This window comes from Candoia aspera, chromosome 4 (genome assembly GCF_035149785.1).
Source record: "Candoia aspera isolate rCanAsp1 chromosome 4, rCanAsp1.hap2, whole genome shotgun sequence".
Lineage (NCBI taxonomy): Eukaryota > Metazoa > Chordata > Lepidosauria > Squamata > Boidae > Candoia > Candoia aspera.
This window is the reverse complement of record NC_086156.1, coordinates 71657521-71678613: the sequence shown is the minus strand read 5'-3', so window position 1 is coordinate 71678613 and position 21093 is coordinate 71657521. Positions and strand designations below refer to the sequence as shown.

General features: G+C 42.2%; 1 protein-coding gene across 2 annotated transcripts; it reads right to left on the bottom strand.

Annotated features, from left to right (window-relative positions):
• Positions 1-4201: 4201 nt before the first annotated feature.
• On the bottom strand, positions 4202-20990 carry LOC134495213 (membrane primary amine oxidase-like). Of its 2 annotated transcripts, none has more exons than XM_063300462.1 (4): positions 20967-20990; positions 9105-9390; positions 8529-8658; positions 4202-6347 (listed from the first exon to the last, which is right to left on the bottom strand). In XM_063300462.1, exons 2-4 carry the CDS (start codon positions 9359-9361, stop codon positions 6063-6065), a joined length of 672 nt encoding a protein of 223 aa, XP_063156532.1. In that variant the 5' UTR covers positions 9362-9390; positions 20967-20990; the 3' UTR covers positions 4202-6062. The 2 variants fall into 2 exon arrangements, with proteins under 2 accessions (XP_063156532.1, XP_063156530.1); XM_063300460.1 differs by lacking the exon at positions 20967-20990 and adding an exon at positions 12386-14279.
• Positions 20991-21093: the final 103 nt, after the last annotated feature.

Here is a 21093-nt window from a genome sequence, read left to right as displayed (position 1 = left end):
TTCACAAAACCCAACTTGACTATCTAGGCTATCGAGTGTCTGACCAGGATATAGAAATGGACCCTGCCAAAATACAGGTGATTCTAAGTTGGGAACATCCCCGCACCTGGAGGCAATTACAAAGTTTCCTAGGGTTCAGTAATTACTATTGGCAATTTATCCAGGGGTTCGCTGAGATTGCTCTGCCCCTCACTGATTTACTCTGTACCAAGGACTTGGGGGAGACACGCAAAGTTAAAAACCCTGGGGCAGTGTTGAACTGGTTGCCTGAATGCCAGGCAGCATTTGAGAAATTAAAAACCCTTTTCACTGCTGAGCCTATTCTACAGCACCCTGATCCTGAATGCCCCTTTGTGGTCCAAGCTGATGCTTCTGACTCCTCTATTGGGGCTATTTTATTACAAAGGGATTCAGAAGATCGCTTAAAACCCTGCGCTTATCTATCCAGGAAATTTTCTGAAACAGAACGCCATTGGCATGTTTGGGAAAAGGAGACGTTTGCTGTAAAAGCAGCTTTAGAAACCTCGCACCATCTCCTTGAGCGCACTAAATGCCCTTTCGAGGTTTGGACCGATCAGAGGAATTTGGAAGCCCTCCACACCCCACGACGTCTTAGCCCTAAACAGATTCACTGGGCTCAGTTTTTCAGTCACTTTAACTCCCAGTTAAAATTTATTCTGGGAAAGAAAAACTTTCTGGCCGATGCTTTGTCACGATTACCTTAGGACCTTGTCCAGGTGGCAGATGTGGTTGGGACTGTTCTCACTGAACCACAACTGGGCTTGGTTGCTGTCACTTGGAGCCAGACCCATGCGCAGGCAACCCCGCCCCCAGCCCAGTCTGGGAAGTGGAAAGTGCAAGTTCCTTGTCAGTTACAGAAAGACTTTCTCCAGGCACTGAAATCTGACACTTGGTTGCTAGCTAATAGAGACAATGTTTCTTTCGAAAACAGTCTGGCGTGGGTGGAATACCACCTTTATGTGCCTGACACTTTAAGAGCTGATGTTTTGCAGCGTTCCCATGATGATAAACTTGCTGGACACTTTGGTTTTGTCAAAACCTTGCATTTGGTTCGCTGTCACTTTTGGTGGCCAACCTTAAGACGTGATGTAAAAGACTATGTTGCTTCCTGTCCTGTTTGTGCCATGTCAAAACGAAAAGGGGGGAAACCACAGGGGCTTTTACAGCCAGTGGCCAGCCCGTCTCGCCCCTGGGATGAGATTTCTATGGATTTCATTGTGGACCTACCTCCCAGTCAGAAGAAAACTGTCATTTGGGTTGTAAAAGATTTTTTCTCTAAACAAGCTCATTTCATTCCATGTGCATCCATCCCGTTGGCCCCACAATTAGTGCGCCTATTTCTCCACCACATCTACCACCTCCATGGTAGCCCCTCCCGTTTAATCTCTGACCGCGGCACACAGTTTACTTCACAATTTTGGAAATCATTTTTAAAATTGATTGGCACTAAACAAGCACTGTCAACATTATCCCATCCACAGTCTGACGGATCTACTGAGATTTTAAATGCCACTCTTGAACAGTTTCTTAGAGCATACATTAACTACCATCAGGACGATTGGGTGGACTTGTTACCTTTTGCTGAAGTTGCTTACAACAATGCTGTGCATTGAAGTACTGGACAAACCCCTTTTCGCGTGGTTTCTGGTCATGACTTTGTTCCCATCCCTGAACTGCCACAGCCCCCTTCCCAAATGTGTTCTGCCTCTGACTGGGCTGTTAAACTGTCTGATTCCTGGCCTGTAATTCAACAAACTTTGGCTGATGCCCAGGCTGCTTACAAGTCTCAAGCTGATAAGCATCGCTCTTTACAACATGACTTCAAAGTTGGGGATCAGATGTATCTATCTACTACATTTATCAAATCACTTCAACCCTCTAAAAAACTTGCTCCCAAATTCATTGGTCCTTTTCCTATTGTTCATCTTGTCAATCCAGTTACTGTTAGATTGGAACTGCCTCACAATTTGAAACACTTGCACCCTGTTTTCCATTGCAGCTTGCTTAAGTCTGTGCACCACTCACTGTGTTGGCACCCTCAACCTCCTCCTCCTGCTCCAATTATGATTGACGGCCAGCAACACTTTGAAGTCAAGGACATTGTTGATTCTCGCAAGCTTCGAGGCACCCTGCAGTATCTGGTCCGGTGGAAACACTTTCCTCATCCTGAATGGGTGTCTGCCCACCATGTTAACGCTCCTGATTTAGTTAACTGTTTCCACCATGCTTATCCTTTAAAACCTGCTGCTTAATGTATTCTTTATTGTTTGGGGGTCAGTATGTCACGTTCACTGATTCAATGTAGTTTATACATCGTAACGTTTCACATGCCATGGCGCTGATGCACGTTTCTGTTTGGGAGGGAGCTGCTGTGAGACCTTGTACCAAGCCCTGTATGTGAAATCAGTACAATGGAATGTGTTTGGGTTATGTTATCTGTTCAAGGCCTTTTCCCGCAGACCATCAGAAGCCGTTAGGAGCACCTGGGATTGTGAACTTGAGAAGACTTTATGGGGGGAGGGATTTCATTTGCACCAGGGTTTTTAGTTTGATTTTGGCATGCTTTTATCATTCTCAGCTTTCTCTGTGATCCTGCATACTATTCTTTAATAAATCAGATATCTTTGAATTCCTGCTCATGAGTCTGATGGTATTTTAGAATAGTCAACCATTACATGATGTGTCTATACCTACACAGATCAGAATTGTGCAAACCATGGTATTCCCTGTGACACTCTATGGAAGCAAAAGTTGAACTTTAAAGAAGCAGGATAGGAAAAATATTGACGTCTGTGAACTTTGATATTGGAGAAGATTCTTGAGAATACCATGGACAACCAAGAAAACAAACTGATGGATCATCAAACAAATCAAGCCAGAGTTCTCACTTGAGGCACAAATGACCAGGCTCAAATTATCCTACTTTGGACACATTATGTGAAGACCCAGCTCTCTGGAAAGGCTCTAATGCTGGGGAAGGTAGAAGGAAAGAGAAGAAGAGGATGACCAGCAGCAAGGTAGAAGGACTCAATCACAGTGGCAATGAGTACACCATTGGGAGACCTGAAAGAACAGGTTAGGGATAGATCATCATGGAGAAAAATCTATATATGTGGTTGCTAGGAGTTGAAAATGACTTGATGAGACATAATCAATCAATCAATCAGTCAATGAATCGTATTCAGGAGTACAGGGGAAAAAAGTTCTGCTGCAATGAGTTTTAATCTCAAGCTGCCGAAAAGACAAGAGAAAGGAGGGGGAGTGGAGATGACTTAATAAATAATCCTTGCTTCAGTTTACTAAGGAATGCAATGATTTTGAAATTAGGCTGAATACTTTGATGGCTGTTCATTGTAAGTGGGAAAAAATGCCAAAAATCCAAAGGAAGTTACTGTTGCGCTGTATCTTCAAATCTATAAATAAATCTACAAATCCATAGGAAGCCCCAGACATGCTGCCCATCACCATTCCAAACTACCTGTCATGCCCTCATTCTTCAGCTAGTTTGGGAACTACAGGTTGTGAGCAGCAGATACCTATTCTGGTTGAAAAAAAAAGACATAGTTTTGTAGGGGCTTGCTGTTGATGGGCAGCAGGAAGGTCACATATCGGTTTTGTAGTCTAGAAATTGTTGGTGGGTGCAGTTTTGCTGCTGCTGCTGCTTCCTCCCCCTCCCCTCCCCCTCCCCCTTCTTCTCCTTCTTCTCCTGTGGTGTGCTTGGGTAACATTGTCAATTCATTGCTGGTGCTGACATTGTCTAGCCTCCAGATTTGCCCACCAAAATCTAGGTTGAGAGGGATAGGGGAAAACAGTGACATGCAATCCACTGAGGTTGCAATTGTGTTGAATACCTGGGTGACACACTACTGCTGTACCAGCCCTTTTGTGCTAATCTGTGCTTCTTCAGCTTTTTTCTTTGGTTGGGATAGTAATGCTCAACTGGCTTTTCTTACAATCACAGCTCTCCACCATGCCATCATTATTACAACATTCATGTATGGGTACTCAGGAACTTGTTTTTGAGGGAGATTCTTTTTCAAGGGGAATTCTTTTTCAAGGATGGTCAGTTCTGAACCTGCAGTTGCTGGGAATTAATATTCACAACCAGAGTCAGAATTAGAAAACCATGGCAGCATTTCTGACAGGTCGTTTCATCACTCAAATGTTAAAACATTTAAACATTGAACAATTACCAGATTTATTGAAACAAGTTCTTGACATGGCATCTTTCTCTTTCAGATAACACATGGGTTTAGAGCAGCAGTGTTCCTGCCCTGTGTGTTTATACTGAAGTTGACTGTCCTGCACTTCCTGTGGTTAAGAAAATAAGTACAGTAGCAGGAAGATATGGAACCATATGGATCTCTGGGGTGATGCTATTTCAGAGGGAGATGCCATGACTGAGAAATCATGGGTCCCATTAGATGGCATTGATGAATTGGGTGAGACTGGGAATGTGCCCACTCTGTCTGATTGTACTGTACAGGATAGGCAGAAACTATCAAAGATAAACAATCCCTCAGATGTCCAGGCTCTGTACCATGAAGGGCTTTATAGGTGGTAACTCACACCTCAAATGACATCTGAAAACAAATTTGGACTGGGATGGAAGACAGAAGAGCTAATGGAATAAAAGAAGAAAAAGCCCCATTTATAGTTTACAGAAAGGGTTAAATTCACCAGCAAGTATCCCAACAATTAGTTCTCATCCCAACAACTTTTCTATCATTATCAATAGTACAAGAAAACGAGTTGACTCATCCTCCACTCCAGAATTCATGGCTGTTTGGGGGCAGGGGGAGATGTATCCTATTGAAAATTTTATTAAACAATTGGGTTTTTTTTTAAGTTATTGGATTTTTTTCCTCCTAGCCACTCATGTAAACCACTTCCCCATGCTCACAGAGCATCAATTTCCTTACACTGGTGTGAACAGAACAAGATACACACTTAGGAAAAGTACAATGCCTCCAATAGTGTGGAAAGCCAACTATAGTTCCACAGCTGAAGAGGAACCTTCACTAGTGCTAATAGTGGCTTGTGCCCATCTGAAAGCAACTGTGATCAGCTGATTCTAATGCTGGTTCGCTGGCCACCATCACATGATTTATCTGACATTCCTTTGCAAGGCCAGGGGCTCTTTAAACACGCAGTGCATTCCTGTTTGAAAATGGTCCTTCAAATCCATTCATTCATTTCCAGCATTTCAAAGGAGGATGTTAAAAAGAGGCACCCAAATCATGACTGTGTTTGGGGCATAAATTCTCGGAGGGTTTAGCACCATCACAGGAGGCAAGCAGAGGAATTTACATTTCTAGTTATATTGAAAAAGATTGCTGCAATTCAGCAGGGGATAGAGCTGGAATGCAAATGAGCAGCCTGTCTTTTAGTATAGAAATTCCCCCTGCCCAGTTTAAAGAATTTCTTTCCCAAGTGGCTGAAAACAGTTTCCACATGCATGAGGTTGATGGAAGCTTTTGGCCTAGAATTACAATGTAATAAACTAATCACCTTTAGCTTTGTGCCTCTGAATGGAGATTTCAAAAGCCAGAATATTGCTATGGCCATTTGAAAGCATTCAGTGCATTCTAATTATCATTTAATTAAGCAAGTCCTTGTGCATCCTCTCTTTAATATTCAAGACAAATGTATCGTGTCCTGGCTCAATTCAGATTCCCAGTAATTTTCCATGAGGTGAAAATCTATACATGCTGGAACATTTTGAACATCAGTCAATGATATTCAAAGAGAAGAAACACATAGTTGCCTAATGATATAACCATAATGGTAAAAAGGCTGGGTAAAGCACCTGATTGACTGTCAGCTAAAAGCAGAAATTCTCCATTCAGTTAGACTAAAAAAATCCCAGCCTCAAATTGACAACACTGAGGGGTGACAAAAGGTAAGGGAACAGACAGAATGGAAAAGGAGAACCAGGGGTGCTCAGGCCAGTCATCCTTTAGGCTTGGCAATTTTTTTTTCAGGTTAAGCCAGAGTATGTTTTAGCAAAGTAAGTAAGGGCAAAATGTAGATTCTTCTTGTCATGGACTTGTCAAGTTTTCAAAGCCACTGTAAGTGAAGGGTGGCAGGCTGGGAAAACATGAGACAGTTTGTTGCAAACAAGCAATTTGGTTGATATCACACTTTCCAGCATCTTCACCATCTCTGAAGTAGACACTGTCAGGGGAGTTGCTAGAAGGATCAACATCAAAATAGTTGTACGGCCGAAGTAAAAAGCCCACTCCATTGCCAACTGTCACAGTAGTGGGAATGTCCTCAGTGTGTGGCACATGCAAGAATCCAACTGAGATCCAGGCCACTAGATCCTGGAGAGGAAGAGTCGTAGAGGAAAAAGAAAGATTAGCAAGAATTAGCAAGATTAACAATTAGCAAGAACCCCACTTAGCCATGAGAAACATTTTTCTGATGATATAGCTATGGAACTCAGTTGCATTTCCCGGAGCTACACTTCTCGTAAATGATGGTCCCCTTGAAAAATGGCTGCATGTAAATGAAGCTCAACTAATTCTGTTTGTTCAGATGCTCTGCAACCACACTATAATTTATTCATGCATCAGATGTGCAAATGCACTGTCAACAGAATAATACTTTTCTTTATTTCCTTTACTATATACCTCTTAACATTACTTGCATCCTTTCTTGGCTGCTTGCATTACTTTCCCATTCATTTAGATTAACTTTTGGTTCTCAGTTGTAGAAGATTTCAATTTTTGGAAGGAAGTCTTCTTGCCTTGAACAGGTTTTCTGATCGCATCAGTAGCAGTGTGTGTGTGTGTGTGTGGTGTCAAAAACTGCAAGATGGTGGGTGCAGCACCACCCCTCTGCATAAACAGGGACAGGGCTTGGATTGTGACACTGTGCCTGCCATCTTGCAGATTTGGCTGAGCTTTGGCGATGTCCCTGGGCCTCACATTGGGTCTCACATCCATTACATTCTTGGACTGTGTACCACCTTTCCTAGTCTGAGATATATTTTCTAACTGGACAACTGTTACTGCAGTTTTGAATAACCATTCAAAGCATTCTGGGAAAACCAGGTTAGTTCTCTCTTTCAGCTTACTTTTTGTTCTTCCTTTTCTGGAGGTTTGCTCTTTTGAAGTCAAATGTGTATGAGCCTTTCCTCATACATCTATAACGCTTCTCTTTTTCTTTCCTGGCCATGTCCTCATACTGTTGCTTTCATCTGATTCCCAGCCCATACCTGAGGCGACTTTAAGATTGCTCTAACTGTTCTAATGCTAAGGTGGGCTTTTTCTCTTAACCTGACACATGTGCTTTGGCCATGGCTATAGTTTCACTGACCGTTCTCTCAGTGATGAAGTCAGGTGACTTTTAAGGGACTGGATCAATCCAGCTCCCATTGGCCACTTGAGCTGATGCAGCCTTGTGGCTATGTCTCAAGTTGCTAGACACTGTTCTTCTGGGCCTTTATGATTTGGGCAGCAGGGAAATCTAGGTTTTAATTGGCTCTGCCTCCCAGGTTTCCAAGCCTTGCTTTGAAAGAAGGATAATCTCAACTAAGATATAAATAGTTCTGGGGTCACCTGGTGCTGATGCAACAGAAGATCTCCCTCCTACTTTGCTGTGTAATGCCTTCCCTCCTGACTTCTCATTTTTAAATTTAAACATGGGTTTATTACTCTTCTGCAGTGTTCCTCAATCTTGGCAGCTTGAAGATATGTGGACTTCAGCTCCCAGAATTCCCTAGCCAACCATGCTGGCTGGGGAATTCTGGGAGCTGAAGTCTACACATCTTCAAATTGCCAAGGTTGGGAAACACTGCTCTTTTGTAACTCAGCTTAACAGTTGGCAGGTGTAGGGAGAGCTGTCTCTAATCCCACACAGTACTGTGTGTAGGGAGGTACTGAAGGAGATGGCTATCCCCCTTCACCTGCCAGGGAATATTATTGATTTACTTATTTATTTAAACAATTTATATGGCCACCCAAATCACAAATAGCAACTTTGTGCCACTGACATAAAAAACACAAAAGAGCCAGTAAACAGTAAAGCTACCCAATCAGAACACAACACAGTTAAGGCCAAACCACAATCATATTATCATTCCCCAAACTATTTCAGAAGCTCATCCAGTACCCTGGCCCAGGGGACAAACCAGGTTTTGAAGACCTTACAGAAGGCCAACAGGGCTGGGGCCATTCAAATCTGGATCAGCTGAAAGAGCTAGGAGCAGGGACAAGTGAAAATGGGACAAGTAGCTCTTCATGAACTCAATCAGCTGATCTGTGGGACTGGAGACCTGGTGAGTAAAGAGACAGCTTGTTTGGCAACTGAATGTAATAGTCTTACAGACATTGTTTCCAACTGCCTCAATAAGGCTTTTTTTGACATCTACAGGCTCCATCTCAAGACTCTCTTCTCTGATCTGACCTGACCTGTTGATATTGTTGTGCTATGGTAGATTTCTTCTTGCTTGTGTTTCACCTCCTCCATATAGAGCATAGTTGGGTCATCTCAGCACTTACCTCATCAGCTATGGTCTCATTGTCTATGAAGCTTGCAAAGGTCACCAGGGGATCCCATGGATCATTCTGGTTATAGATGCAGGTGCTGGTCAGTTCCTCCTCTTTCTGCTTAGTGACAGCCAGCTTGTACCTGAAGTAGACAGAAAACAGGGAAAATGGGAGACAAAATGGAGGGGAGAAAAAGAAGCAGAGTCTCTGTGCTGTCTCTCAGCAGTGCAAACTAATTCTCTAATTTCTCTAATTCTGTTTAAAATATAATCAATGGTGAGTCTATGATGAGATCATTATAATCAACTGGAACCCATAAAGTGGTTACGTTGAGTGTAGATTGTTTTTAGATCCCAGCTATGGATTTTGTTAATTCGATTGTATTGGTTTTATAAGTTTTTAAAGATATGGTTTGATTGTTTTTCTTTAATTTTTAAATTGTTGTAAGTTGCCCAGAGTCACGCAGTTGATCAGTATAAATCAAGCAAATGAATAAACAGCATTGCCTTTTCCCCCGGCATCATCCTTTAATTTAAACAAGAAACCATTTATCTAAAAAGCAAAGATAAGACTATGATAGGAACCTACCTGCCCCAGCTGATGGCCTTCTCCATGGGGCTAGTTTGCGGCAAGTGCTCGCCTGCAAAGCTGATGATCTGGATGCGGTAGCTCTGTTTGTGGCCCCACTGGTTTTCGTTGTTAGAACTGAAAAGCAGGTACCGTGGGATTTTGCCATCAAGTGGGAAAGCAGCTTTTTCTTCATTATCCAGGATTTGGTGGGTGAGGATTGGTCGCTGGATTGTGTGCTCTGTGCTCCAAGGAGCCTGCACAGGTTCATATGCCATGTCAAGGTCCACCAAAGAGTTCTTCACTCCTAACAAACAAACAAGCAAGCAAACAGGATGAGAGAAACACTTCCTGTCTTGAACTCCTGCCTCGGGTACACCTGCTAAGCAAGGGAAGGCTTACAGACAATGGATTAAACACTAAAGCCAGTTGGGGACTGTGGACAGAATGGCTTATCTTAAGTTTGTCCATATTGTCCACTTACCATATAGCCTTGTCCCAATTATTATCTCTCAGCATCTGAGGCTCATCTATACATTAGGAACAATGGCAGCCTACTCAGAGGATTGTTATAGTATCTTACTCTACATATCTTAAGGATCTCCTCCTTCCTTGCAAACAAAAGTCAACCAACCACATCTTTTTGATAGGTGCCATGTTCTATTTAGAAGGGAATATGAGGGGCCTTTTCAGAGGCTGCTTAAACAGCTGTGAAATTCCCTCTCCCAGTTATGTCAGTATTCTGATCTATTTATTCTTTGTGGTCTGTCTAATATAATAATAAAACAACCACGACAGTATTAAACAACAACATCTGCCTATCCCAGGAAGGACTTGATAGGTGGACAAAAATGCCAAACCCAGTCTATACATCTGGCTGACTATGTGATCAACCATAACAATAAAAAAAACTTGATGGGCATCATGGGAAATAATTAGTTTACTGTATATTTTACAGTCTCTTCTTGTTCCTTTCATAATAACCCCCATAGTTATTACGATGTGGGCAGACTTCAGCTGGCGGGACCCAGTTCAGGGAAATAAGTTCTGTCAATGGTGCAAAATGCTTCCTGGGTGGCAGAGCAAGATGTACTGTTGCATCTATGTCCCATGGGCTGGCTACATATGTACAAATCTATTTAAGTTGCTGCAGGTTCTAACAACTTGATGTATAATAATAAACTGGAGAGAAATCAGTTTGGTTCATATTTTAAAGGAAATGTACACTTCGGTCATACACATTAATAGTCCAGTCCCAAATCATATAAAAAGGGTATTATCAGGAAAAGTACACACAGTTATGCTTATTAATGACAAGATACAAAAGTGGACTCACCTGGAGAAAATTGCTTGCAAAAATGTGTGCAGTTAGCAAAACTGTGTACCCACATGATCTATTAGGAGAAGTGGGCACAATTCTGAGGATTTTGTTTTGAAAATTGCAAACTGATACAAAAGTGGAAGGCAATGAATGCAAGCCTGGAAAAATACAAAACTGAGCAAAACTGAAATTAACCAATTTATCAGTCCCTGATTTAAAAGAGGACGCTACTTAGGTTTTGCTCAGAAACTTCCGCTGATCTATAGTTAATCACATAGAGGTCTATATTTAGAAATCCCTGGAACTGGTCGCTGTTGTTTCCTGAACACAGAATGAGAACAGAAGAAGAGAGATGAGATTGACTTTCCCAAGAGTCTACCTCTGTCCAAGTCAAGGGCAGAGGTAGAAATTCCTCAGATTTAAGGAGTAATCTGTAGGGATGGTCACGCTAGCTTTGCTTTTTCTCACAAGAAGGACACTATAGTGAACTGAAGCTTTTGGAGAGAAAAGACTTCCCCACTGCAGGATGAAACTAATCAAGAATTATGCCATCTGCATATAAACATATATCATAATGACAGTGCTGCATTGTCTTCTCTTCATGGTATCTCAGTTGCTAAGATTAGCTCCCTGTTGCTTATCTAAAGGTCACATATTCTGTTAGTCCAGAGTGGCTCCTCATCTTTGAATCGCATGAGCCATTGAAAACCAAATCCATTGCAGCTTCTTGCTGCATGCATGCCGAAGGGTTCCAAGCATAAAATGTGGGAGACAAATCCATAGGGTGATGGTGGTGGAAGTATTTGCCATACACACAGGGGTGCACCATTGTTTTCAAGCTGAGGACCATACTTGGCTTTATCTGCTGGAGACTTCATTCCAAAAAATATGCAGGACCCGGACAAAAGAATGAATGAGGCCTGACACAAACTACATTTGACTTCACTGCATTTCCATTTAAATGTAAACACGATTACAGTAGACTGTAGTATATACAGTTAAACCTCTTATATCCCAAGTACTGAATAATTTATGACTTCCTCACAGTAAACATTTAAATTCTGTGGTAATTTCTGAGGCCACAGCTAAGGCTTTCAGAGAAGCACATCTGGCCCTGCAGCTGAGGCACAAAAGGTTGTACACTGCTGCTGTAGAAATGAATCCACCCATCTGATAATCTTCTGGATCGTCTGCTTTTATGACAAAGGCATATCCCCAGGCCTTAGATTTTACAGACGGTTACTCCCTCTTGCCTAATTCTTAACTTATTCTAGCTCCTTACACCATTCCAATGTCAATTTTCAAAGCAAAGGAGATATCCCCTTATTATTTCACTATTTCAGCTTCATTCTCCCATAATTTTCTTTGTTCAGGAGCTAAGACAGCATGTATAGAGCCCCTTCCTCCCATTTCCCCCCACAGAAATAGCCCTGTAAGGTAGGTTGGGCTGAGAGAGTCACCTGCCTAAAGTTACCCAGTGAGCTTCCATGGTTTAGGGTGGATTTGAGCCTAAGCCTACCCAGTTCCAGTCCAACAGTTTAACCACTACATCTCGCTATTATCATTGTGGGTATGATCAAGGCCTATCTGAAATCAGAATAAATCAAATAATGGTCTAGGCTGAATGAAAATAATTTGAATTTCTGAGTCCACCATGACTGATTCTTCTCTAGCCTCCTGTCTACTCACACTAATATACAACCATGCATAAGCGCACACAGTCTATATTTGCTGTTTCAAACTCTACAGTTTAAATATATGTAATATATTTTATATATCTATGTTTCTATCATATCAATCTATCATCTATCATCTCGCTCCTGTATGCAAAGTCACAGAAAGCTCAGGATTTATCTGAAGTTCCAAACAAGTCAACCTAGATCTGTAGCAGGGAGAAGGCTGACCAAACCACCAGCCCTTATATAACTTTGGTTTTAATAGAATGGCAATTTGTAGGAGTTGGGGAAATATAAGAACCTACCTTCCACATCCAAGTCAACTTTGTAGTTTATCAGATGGTTGTGCATGGTTCCAAGTGTGTACTCCCCAACCTTGTTTCCATGCTTAGTACCCCCTTCCATGAAAAATGAAGAGCTGATATATCCTGTAGCATGGACCTTGACTTCTATAGCTCCATTTCGATAGAATACAAAATCCCAGATATAGTCATAGTTAATGAGGGTAGAAACAGTCCTTAAGACCAAAGCATATTTGGGTAACCCCTCATAGTAAAAGGAGCCTAAATTAGAAAAATGGCGACGCAGAGGCACACCCATATCATGTTCAAAGATGCAGAAGGAGTTCTTGTTCAGTTTGGGAGTGTCAGAGTCTATTAGGTAATGCCGGTCCATGTAGGTGGCCATGTAGGGGCAGTCCACACCCCGGACTAGTTCATAAGAAAACTTTCCAATGCCAAGGCTACCATCCATGTATCTGGTCACCATTCCTCCAGGACAGTTGGAACCATAAGTGGCAAGAGCTTCCTGCAGACTCAGCTCATAGACAATCCTCTTATTGTTAAATCTGATGTTGAAGAGACGTGGCCCTGTGTTCACATTCATCCCAAAGGCAAACTTCCATAACTGATAGGCAACATGGCTGCCAGTTACAGTGTAGCGCTTTCCTTGGGTCTCAAATTGAAATGGGCCTGGAGAAGCTGCAGGTTCAGAATGCTTCCTGGAAGCATCATCCAGCTGCAGCTGGCTACTCTTCACTCTTGCCTCCTTCACCTGCCCATTCTTGAACTCTTTTTCCAGCTGAGCCATGTCCTGATAATAGCGACCATTGTAGAATACTTTCCTTAGCTTCCATTCAGAGATGTTCAGACTGCTGTGATCCACCAGCATCTCCAAGCCAATAGGATGGATGTAGTACCCGCTGCCAATCACGTTCTGGAAGAGGACAAACCAGGTGGCTCTTTCGCCAGACACAAATCCTCGAGGAGCTGTGGTTAGAGTAGCTAAATCAGTCCTCTCATAATTGCAACATTCTTTGAGGAAGTTGGAGGTATTGAAGAGCTTATGGAAGATGAACAAGTCAATATCTTTGTATTCCCTCTCAGTCACTGGTCTGCTGTGATATGGGATCTTCTTGCCAAATTTCAGCATTGTAATGTCTCGATGGTACACTGGATTTGGAAGTGGACCTACTATAAATTCTGTGATGTTTGGATCTGACTGGCTTCCGAAGTATACCACAGCCAATGCCTGCCGGGATGGCTGTTCCCTTCCACGATCAAGGAAGCCCAGAACTTTGGCTTTAGGTGGGAAGTGCACATCCATATAGTAAATGCAATTGTCCGACGGTTTTGCATGAAATGCATCTTCCAGGTGCTCCCTGAGATTCTTCTTGAGGTAATTCACCACCTGAGTCATCTCATCTGCTGTCAGATCAGCAAAGATCTCACTTGGTTCTCTGTTCAGCCTCTCAGAGAAAATTGGTAGTTCAGAGTAGACACAACTGGTGACTTTTTTTTCCTTCTTTGTCAGCAAGACACAGACTAGAGCAAAAATTGTAGCCAGAGCTAGCACCAAGACGATAACTAGCGCTTTCATATTCATGTCAGCACAGCAAAGGCAGCAATGATAGCGCACAGCTTGTCTGTGCTTTCCTTACAGGAAAGTGTCTGGGTGGGAGGATGGGATGAAGAAAAATTGTGGCTCTGTTCAGAGTAAGAGGAGGAACCTGAGCTAAGAATGCCTGGGGGCTTTACAAGGGACCATAAAAAGGCAGGTTTTCCCTTGGTTTCTTTTCCTCCCTCCTTCTCTTCTCCTCCCTCCGCCCCTTTCTCCTGAATCTGCTTCACCAGCAGCCTTCTTATAAGCTGCTCTGGACCAAGGGTGTCTGGGGAAAACTCTGGGCTTGGTCCCAGAAAGGTCAAATGCAAAGCTCAGAGCACAGATGCATTCCCAAGAGCACTGGGGATGTCCCATGAACTGGGAAAGTTGGCAGAGCCAACTGACACTTAAATATCCAGTCAGGCTATTCTAAACATATTGTGTTACTGTTCCCATTATTTCCTTGCTCATTCCCAGGAATAGAGATCTAACTGTGCTTTCACTGATGATCCAGTTGTCCTCTATTTATAATCTAGTTGTGTTAGTGCCTTAGACCTCTTGATTGTGGGACTTGAAAGGTTGATTGAATGACAACACACTGTGAAATTGGGATATAAAATAAGGTATCTTTTTATGGAGCTAAGACATCTAGCCAAGGAATGGGGAATGCTTTGACTTATGGTCCATCTCCTAAAATTCATATGCCTATAAGAAAGCATATTACTATTATTTAATAGGAAACACAATGAATTGTGAATATTTCACATGGCTACGGATATGTTTAGAAGAACAAGAAATGGGTGTTGTTTAATAAGTAATATTAAAACTGTAGCAAATCTCAGGCCTGTAACTAGGGTGGCTTAGAGGAATCCTACCCTAACTCAAATTGTCTCTGGCCCTCTAAAGTTTGTCTTTAAAGACCAGAGAAGTTTTCCCCAGTGGCAAGCATTTTGGAGTGGCAATGCCAATCATCACAGACAGAAGCACTTGAAAGCTGATGTGTTCTGTGGTTATATTTGCTGAAGTCTAGCTACCCTGCACAAGCTTCTGTGATCACAAAATGACTACTTGCCAAGCATCTAAGGTTCTCTCTCAGATTGCCTTTTTTGGGCTGAATCAGTGTGAAGGTAGCAGCACTCAGAACCAAATCTAATTCTGAATCCCCAGTTTCTGGAATGTTAATTTGAAAATTTGGATCCTAAAATCCAACAAATAATATACCCTAGAAATGATGCCTTTGCAAATGGCAGATCTAGCTCCAAGTGTTTATATTACACCAGAAAAACGGAAGGCTTCACACACCAGTGATGCACGTCCCTCTGCCTGAAAGGAAATCAAGGCCCTGAGACTCCATGTTGGTCTCCTGCCTTTCCTTTTTTAGTTCTCCTGCTGAGCATTTCATTGTAGGCAAACCCCTCCACTTCAAAAGGCTGCTATGAGCACCGTCTCCCCTCTGGCTTCTAATTGCTCTGTTCACAGCTGTTTTATCTACTGGTGAAAATCCCTGGACCTTTCTAAAAAAATACAACAGTTTAATACATGAAAGGCTGAACTTTTTTAAAGAAATTCCCTGAAGGTGGAGCTTACTTTCTTTGCAAATCAAGTGCAATTGACAAGAGTTTTACCAGTTTCCTCTGTTGTAAAATACACAGGCTCTACCTGAATTTAGTGACCTGGTATGTAGGCCATGGCCTGAGAAATACAGCAAACCAAAGCAATAAAGCAATCTAAAGAATGTAGCCTGGATGTTGCAGACCAGTGACTGAGCTAGTTCGAGATCAGATCATACTAGAAACAAGCCACTACGTGAAACTTGCACATCAAGTAGTAAAACTTACCTAGCCCACCAACAACCAATGAGAACACAACTGAGGTGAAACAAATGGCTGTGTTTAAAAAGGGTCTAGATAGGGACCTGGTTGAAAGTCATACAACATCTGGGTCATGAGACACTCCCTTTAGGTTTCTTGATGAGAGGAAAAGGGTGAATGTGTGATTGTTCAAACAAAACCCTTGCTATAATAGAAAAAAAATTAGGGGATTAACAGAAAATTCTTTGTGCGCTGTCTTATCAGTTAGTGTGAACCATTTGCCTGATCATAATCTTGGGAGAGAGCTGATATTTCACTGGAAGGTGAGTGTGTTCCTAGCATCAGCTCATGACCATTGACCAAGACTGTGTCTCTGACCATCTCAAGATGCTCATTCCTGACTGTTGCACCAATGTGTGGTGCACAAAAGGCTGATAAGTGAGATACTGCATCTTATAGCCCAAGTGACAGGAATAATGGTAAAAATGTGATGTTTTCTTTCTTTTTTGTGGTCCACAGGTAGACACTTCAGCAAAGGATCGTTACCTTGTTGTGGTGCTGGAGCTTGAGCACCTCAGTGATGCCATGAGCTAAACCGTGAAGGGCAACCCAAGACGGAAAGGTCATGACAGAGAGGTCAGACTAAATGCGATCCTTGTGGAAGGTAATGGCAACCCACCCCAGTATTCTTGCCATGAAAACTAAATGGATCGGTGCAACCAGAGATATGTCGGTATACCATCGGAAGATGAGACTCCCAGGTTGGAAGATGGTCAGAATGCTACTGGGGAGGAACAGGCGATGAGTTCAACTAGCCCCAGATGTGATGACGCAGCTAGCTCAAAGCTGAAAGGATGGCTAGTGGCCAACAGTGCTGGTGGTGAACGGCGAATCCGATGTTCTAAGGATTAACACACCATTGGAATCTGGAATGTAAGATCTATGAGCCAGGGCAAATTGGATGTGGTTATTGGTGAGATGTCAAGATTAAAGATAGACATTTTGGGCGTCAGTGAACTGAAATGGACTGGAATGGGCCACTTCACATCAGATGACCACCAGATCTACTACTGTGGACAAGAGGACCACAGAAGAAATGGAGTAGCCTTCATAATTAATAGTAAAGTGGCTAAAGCAGTGCTCGGATACAATCCAAAAAATGATAGAATGATCTCAGTTCAAATTCAGGGCAAGCCATCTAACATCACAGTGATCCAAATATATGCCCCAACCACAGATGCTGAAGAAGCTGAAGTAGAGCAGTTCTATGAGGATCTGCAGCACCTACTGGACAATACGCCTAAAAGAGATGTTATTTTCATCACAGGAGACTGGAATGCTAAGGTGGGCAGTCAGATGACACCTGGAATTACAGGTAAGCATGGCCTAGGAGAACAAAACGAAGCAGGACATAGGCTGATAGAATTTTGCCAAGACAACTCACTCTGCATAACAAACACTCTCTTCCAACAACCTAAGAGACGGCTTTATACATGGACTTCACCAGATGGACAACACCGAAATCAGATTGATTACATCCTTTGCAGCCAAAGGTGGTAGACATCTATACAGTCAGTAAAAACAAGACCTACAGCTGACTGTAGTTCAGATCACGAACTTCTTCTTGCACAATTTAGGATCAGACTAAAGAGATTAGGGAAGACCCACAGATCAGCTAGATATGAGCTCACTAATATTCCTAAGGAATATGCAGTGGAGGTGAAGAATAGATTTAAGGGACTGGACTTAGTAGATAGGGTCCCGGAAGAACTATGGACAGAAGTTCGCAATATTGTTCAGGAGGCGGCAACAAAATACATCCCAAAGAAAGAGAAAACCAAGAAGGCAAAATGGCTGTCTGCTGAGACACTAGAAGTAGCCCAAGAAAGAAGGAAAGCAAAAGGCAGCAGTGATAGGAGGAGATATGCCCAATTAAATGCAAAATTCTAGAGGTTAGCCAGAAGAGATAAGGAATTATTTTTAAACAAGCAATGCATGGAAGTGGAAGAAGACAATAGAATAGGAAGGACAAGAGACCTCTTCCAGAAAATTAGAAACATTGGAGGTAAATTCCAGGAAAAAATGGGTATGATCAAAAACAAAGATGGCAAGGACCTAACAGAAGAAGAAGAGATCAAGAAAAGGTGGCAAGAATATACAGAAGACCTATATAGGAAGGATAACAATATCGGGGATAGCTTTGACTGTGTGGTCAGTGAGCTAGAGCCAGACATCCTGAAGAGTGAGGTTGAATGGGCCTTAAGAAGCATTGCTAACAACAAGGCAGCAGGAGACAACGGTATCCCAGCTGAATTGTTCAAAATCTTGTGAGATGATGCTGTAAAGATAATACATGCTATATGCCAGCAAATTTGGAAAACACAAGAATGGCCATCAGATTGGAAAAAATCAACTTATATCCCCATACCAAAAAAGGGAACCACTAAAGAATGTTCAAACTATTGAACAGTGGCACTCATTTCACATGCCAGAAAGGTAATGCTCAAGATCCTGCAAGGTAGACTTCAGCAATTCATGGAGCAAGAATTGCCAGATGTACAAGCTGGGTTTAGAAAAGGCAGAGGAACTAGGGACCAAATTGCCAATATCTGCTGGATAATGGAAAAAGCCAGGGAGTTTCAGAAAAACATCTATTTCTGTTTTATTGACTATTCTAAAGCCTTTGACTGTGTGGACCATAACAAATTGTGGCAAGTTCTTAGTGGTATGGGGATACCAAGTCATCTTGTCTGCCTCCTGAGGAATCTGTATGACGACCAAGTAGCAACAGTAAGAACAGACCATGGAACAACGGACTGGTTTAAGATTGGGAAAGGAGTACGGCAGGTTGTATACTCTCACCCTACCTATTCAACTTGTATGCAGAACACATCATGCGACGTGCTGGGCTTGAGGAATCCAAGGCTGGAGTTAAAATCACTGGAAGAAACATTAACAATCTCAGATATGCAGATGATACCACTTTGATGGCTGAGAGCGAAGAGGAACTGAGGAGCCTTGAAGATGAAGGTGAAAGAAGAAATGCAAAAGCTGGCTTGCAGCTAAACCTCAAAAAAACCAAGATTATGGCAACCAGCTTGATTGATAAGTGGCAAATAGAGGGAGAAAATGTAGAGGCAGTGAAAGACTTTGTATTTCTAGGTGCAAAGATTACTGCAGATGCTGACTGCAGTCAGGAAATCAGAAGACGCTTAATCCTTGGGAGAAGAGCAATGACAAATCTCGATAAAATAGTTAAGAGCAGAGACATCACGCTGACAACAAAGGTCTGCATAGTTAAAGCAATGGTATTCCCCGTAATAACATATGGCTGCGAGAGCTGGACCATAAGGAAGGCTGAGTGAAGGAAGATCGATGCTTTTGAACTGTGGTGTTGGAGGAAAATTCTGAGAGTGCCTTGGACTGCAAGAAGATCCAACCAGTCCATCCTCCAGGAAATAAAGCCAGACTGCTCACTTGAGGGAATGATATTAAAGGCAAAACTGCAGTACTTTGGCCACATAATGAGAAGACAGGACACCCTGGAGAAGATGCTGATGCTAGGGAAAGTGGAAGGCAAAAGGAAGAGGGGCCGACCAAGGGCAAGATGGATGGATGATATTCTAGAGGTGATGGACTCAACCTTGGGGGAGTTGGCGGTGGCGATGACTGACAGGAAGCTCTGGTGTGGGCTGGTCCATGAAGTCATGAAGTGTCAGAAGTGACTCAATGAATAAACAACAACAACAGGTAGACAATCAAATGGGAAGATATTGAGTACAAGGAGGAGTCAACGGAGGAGGGCTCATATGAAGGTCTATCAATGGAAAGGACATGTTCTTAAAAATCCAGTCATGGAAAGGAAAGCAATTGGTGCCTGCTTTCCCAGCACATATGGGAGGGATAAAGCAGTGAAACCCATCAGTTGCAGGCTGTGGTAAGCATGGTCTGGGCAGAACACCAAGCCATCATTTTGATCAAAGTGGAGGAAAATGTTGAAATCTGGAAAAAGATTTCTTAATGCAGCTTCATTTCCATCTGATTTATACACAGAAATCAGGGAGCTTAAGCCTGCAGTGTGGAAAAACCCAGAGTAAGAGAGTGGCAGAAACTGGGCCACAGTTATATCAAAAATGGACATTTTGGCTACTATGCCAAGGCCTTATTAGATGTGGCTTCACATCCATGCAGAAAATAAATTGAACCATGGTTCTGCAAAAGTATCATTAGGCTGCTTCCATCACATCAAGCTGCAAAGTTGCAAATTCATCCTGTTTTGATGGAAAATGTACAGCGATGCCATAAATTTATTTCCCACATAGCACTACAAGCACACAGAGGCTAGACAGTTATGACTTTCAACTTTCAACAAAAATATGGCAAAGAATGATAGTAATTTAAATTTTATGGCCTTATGGTGGCTACCAAAGGTTAGGGGAAGGTTTAGAGCTGCCCCATCCCCTAACTCAAATCCAAAAATATGGACTGTTTAAAAAAGCTCTATTCTGGAAGGGTGCTCTGAGCCCCCACCTATCACAGTTGGCTGGAAAAAATAGTTAATATCTCTCCTAGGTTTGGACAACATTCAGTAAGTAAGTGGAGGTAAGTAACTCTAGGATTAACCCTAGGCATGTTCATAGCTGGGGCATGATGCTAACGTGAAATTAGCTAATTACCAGTATAAATACCCTAGTGGCTTGTTCTAGGGCAGCAAATCATAGTTTGAAAATGTTTTGCTGTGAGTTCACTAACTGCAACCATGATTTAGCTTTATGTCCAAATGATGATACATAGTTTATTTGTAGTTCCTGGCTTATTCCTGATTTTTATTGCCCCATAGAAACCTCCAAGCAATCCAAGGATGCAAAACAAAAGCAACTAAACAGGCTAGAAAAAAGTTAGGAATTGGCAAAAAAACCCTATTCTGAGCATCTGGAAGACTGACTGTAATTTAACAAACCATGTCTTAACACAATGTATCAACGAGTCACTGTGAGCTCTCTAGATGTAGCATGCTCGTCATTACCTGCAGTAACCAGAGAACAGGCACATGTTTGTGGACATCAGTCATAGCAACTTAATTATTATGAGTTCTGCCAAAGAATGTTGAGAAGCTTAGTTTCATGACAGTTTTGAATTTTTTTTGTCAGATTCCTAGAGCAAATTGAGAGGGTAAAATATAAATGTACTGTACTTGTAAATGAGGTTAAGAAGACCAGAAGCTTAGCTTCTCTTCTCTTCTTCCCTTTCCTTCCCTCCTCTTCTCCTCTCCTTCTCTTCTTTCTTTGTACTTTTTTCACTTACACTTACTTTTTTCTCTT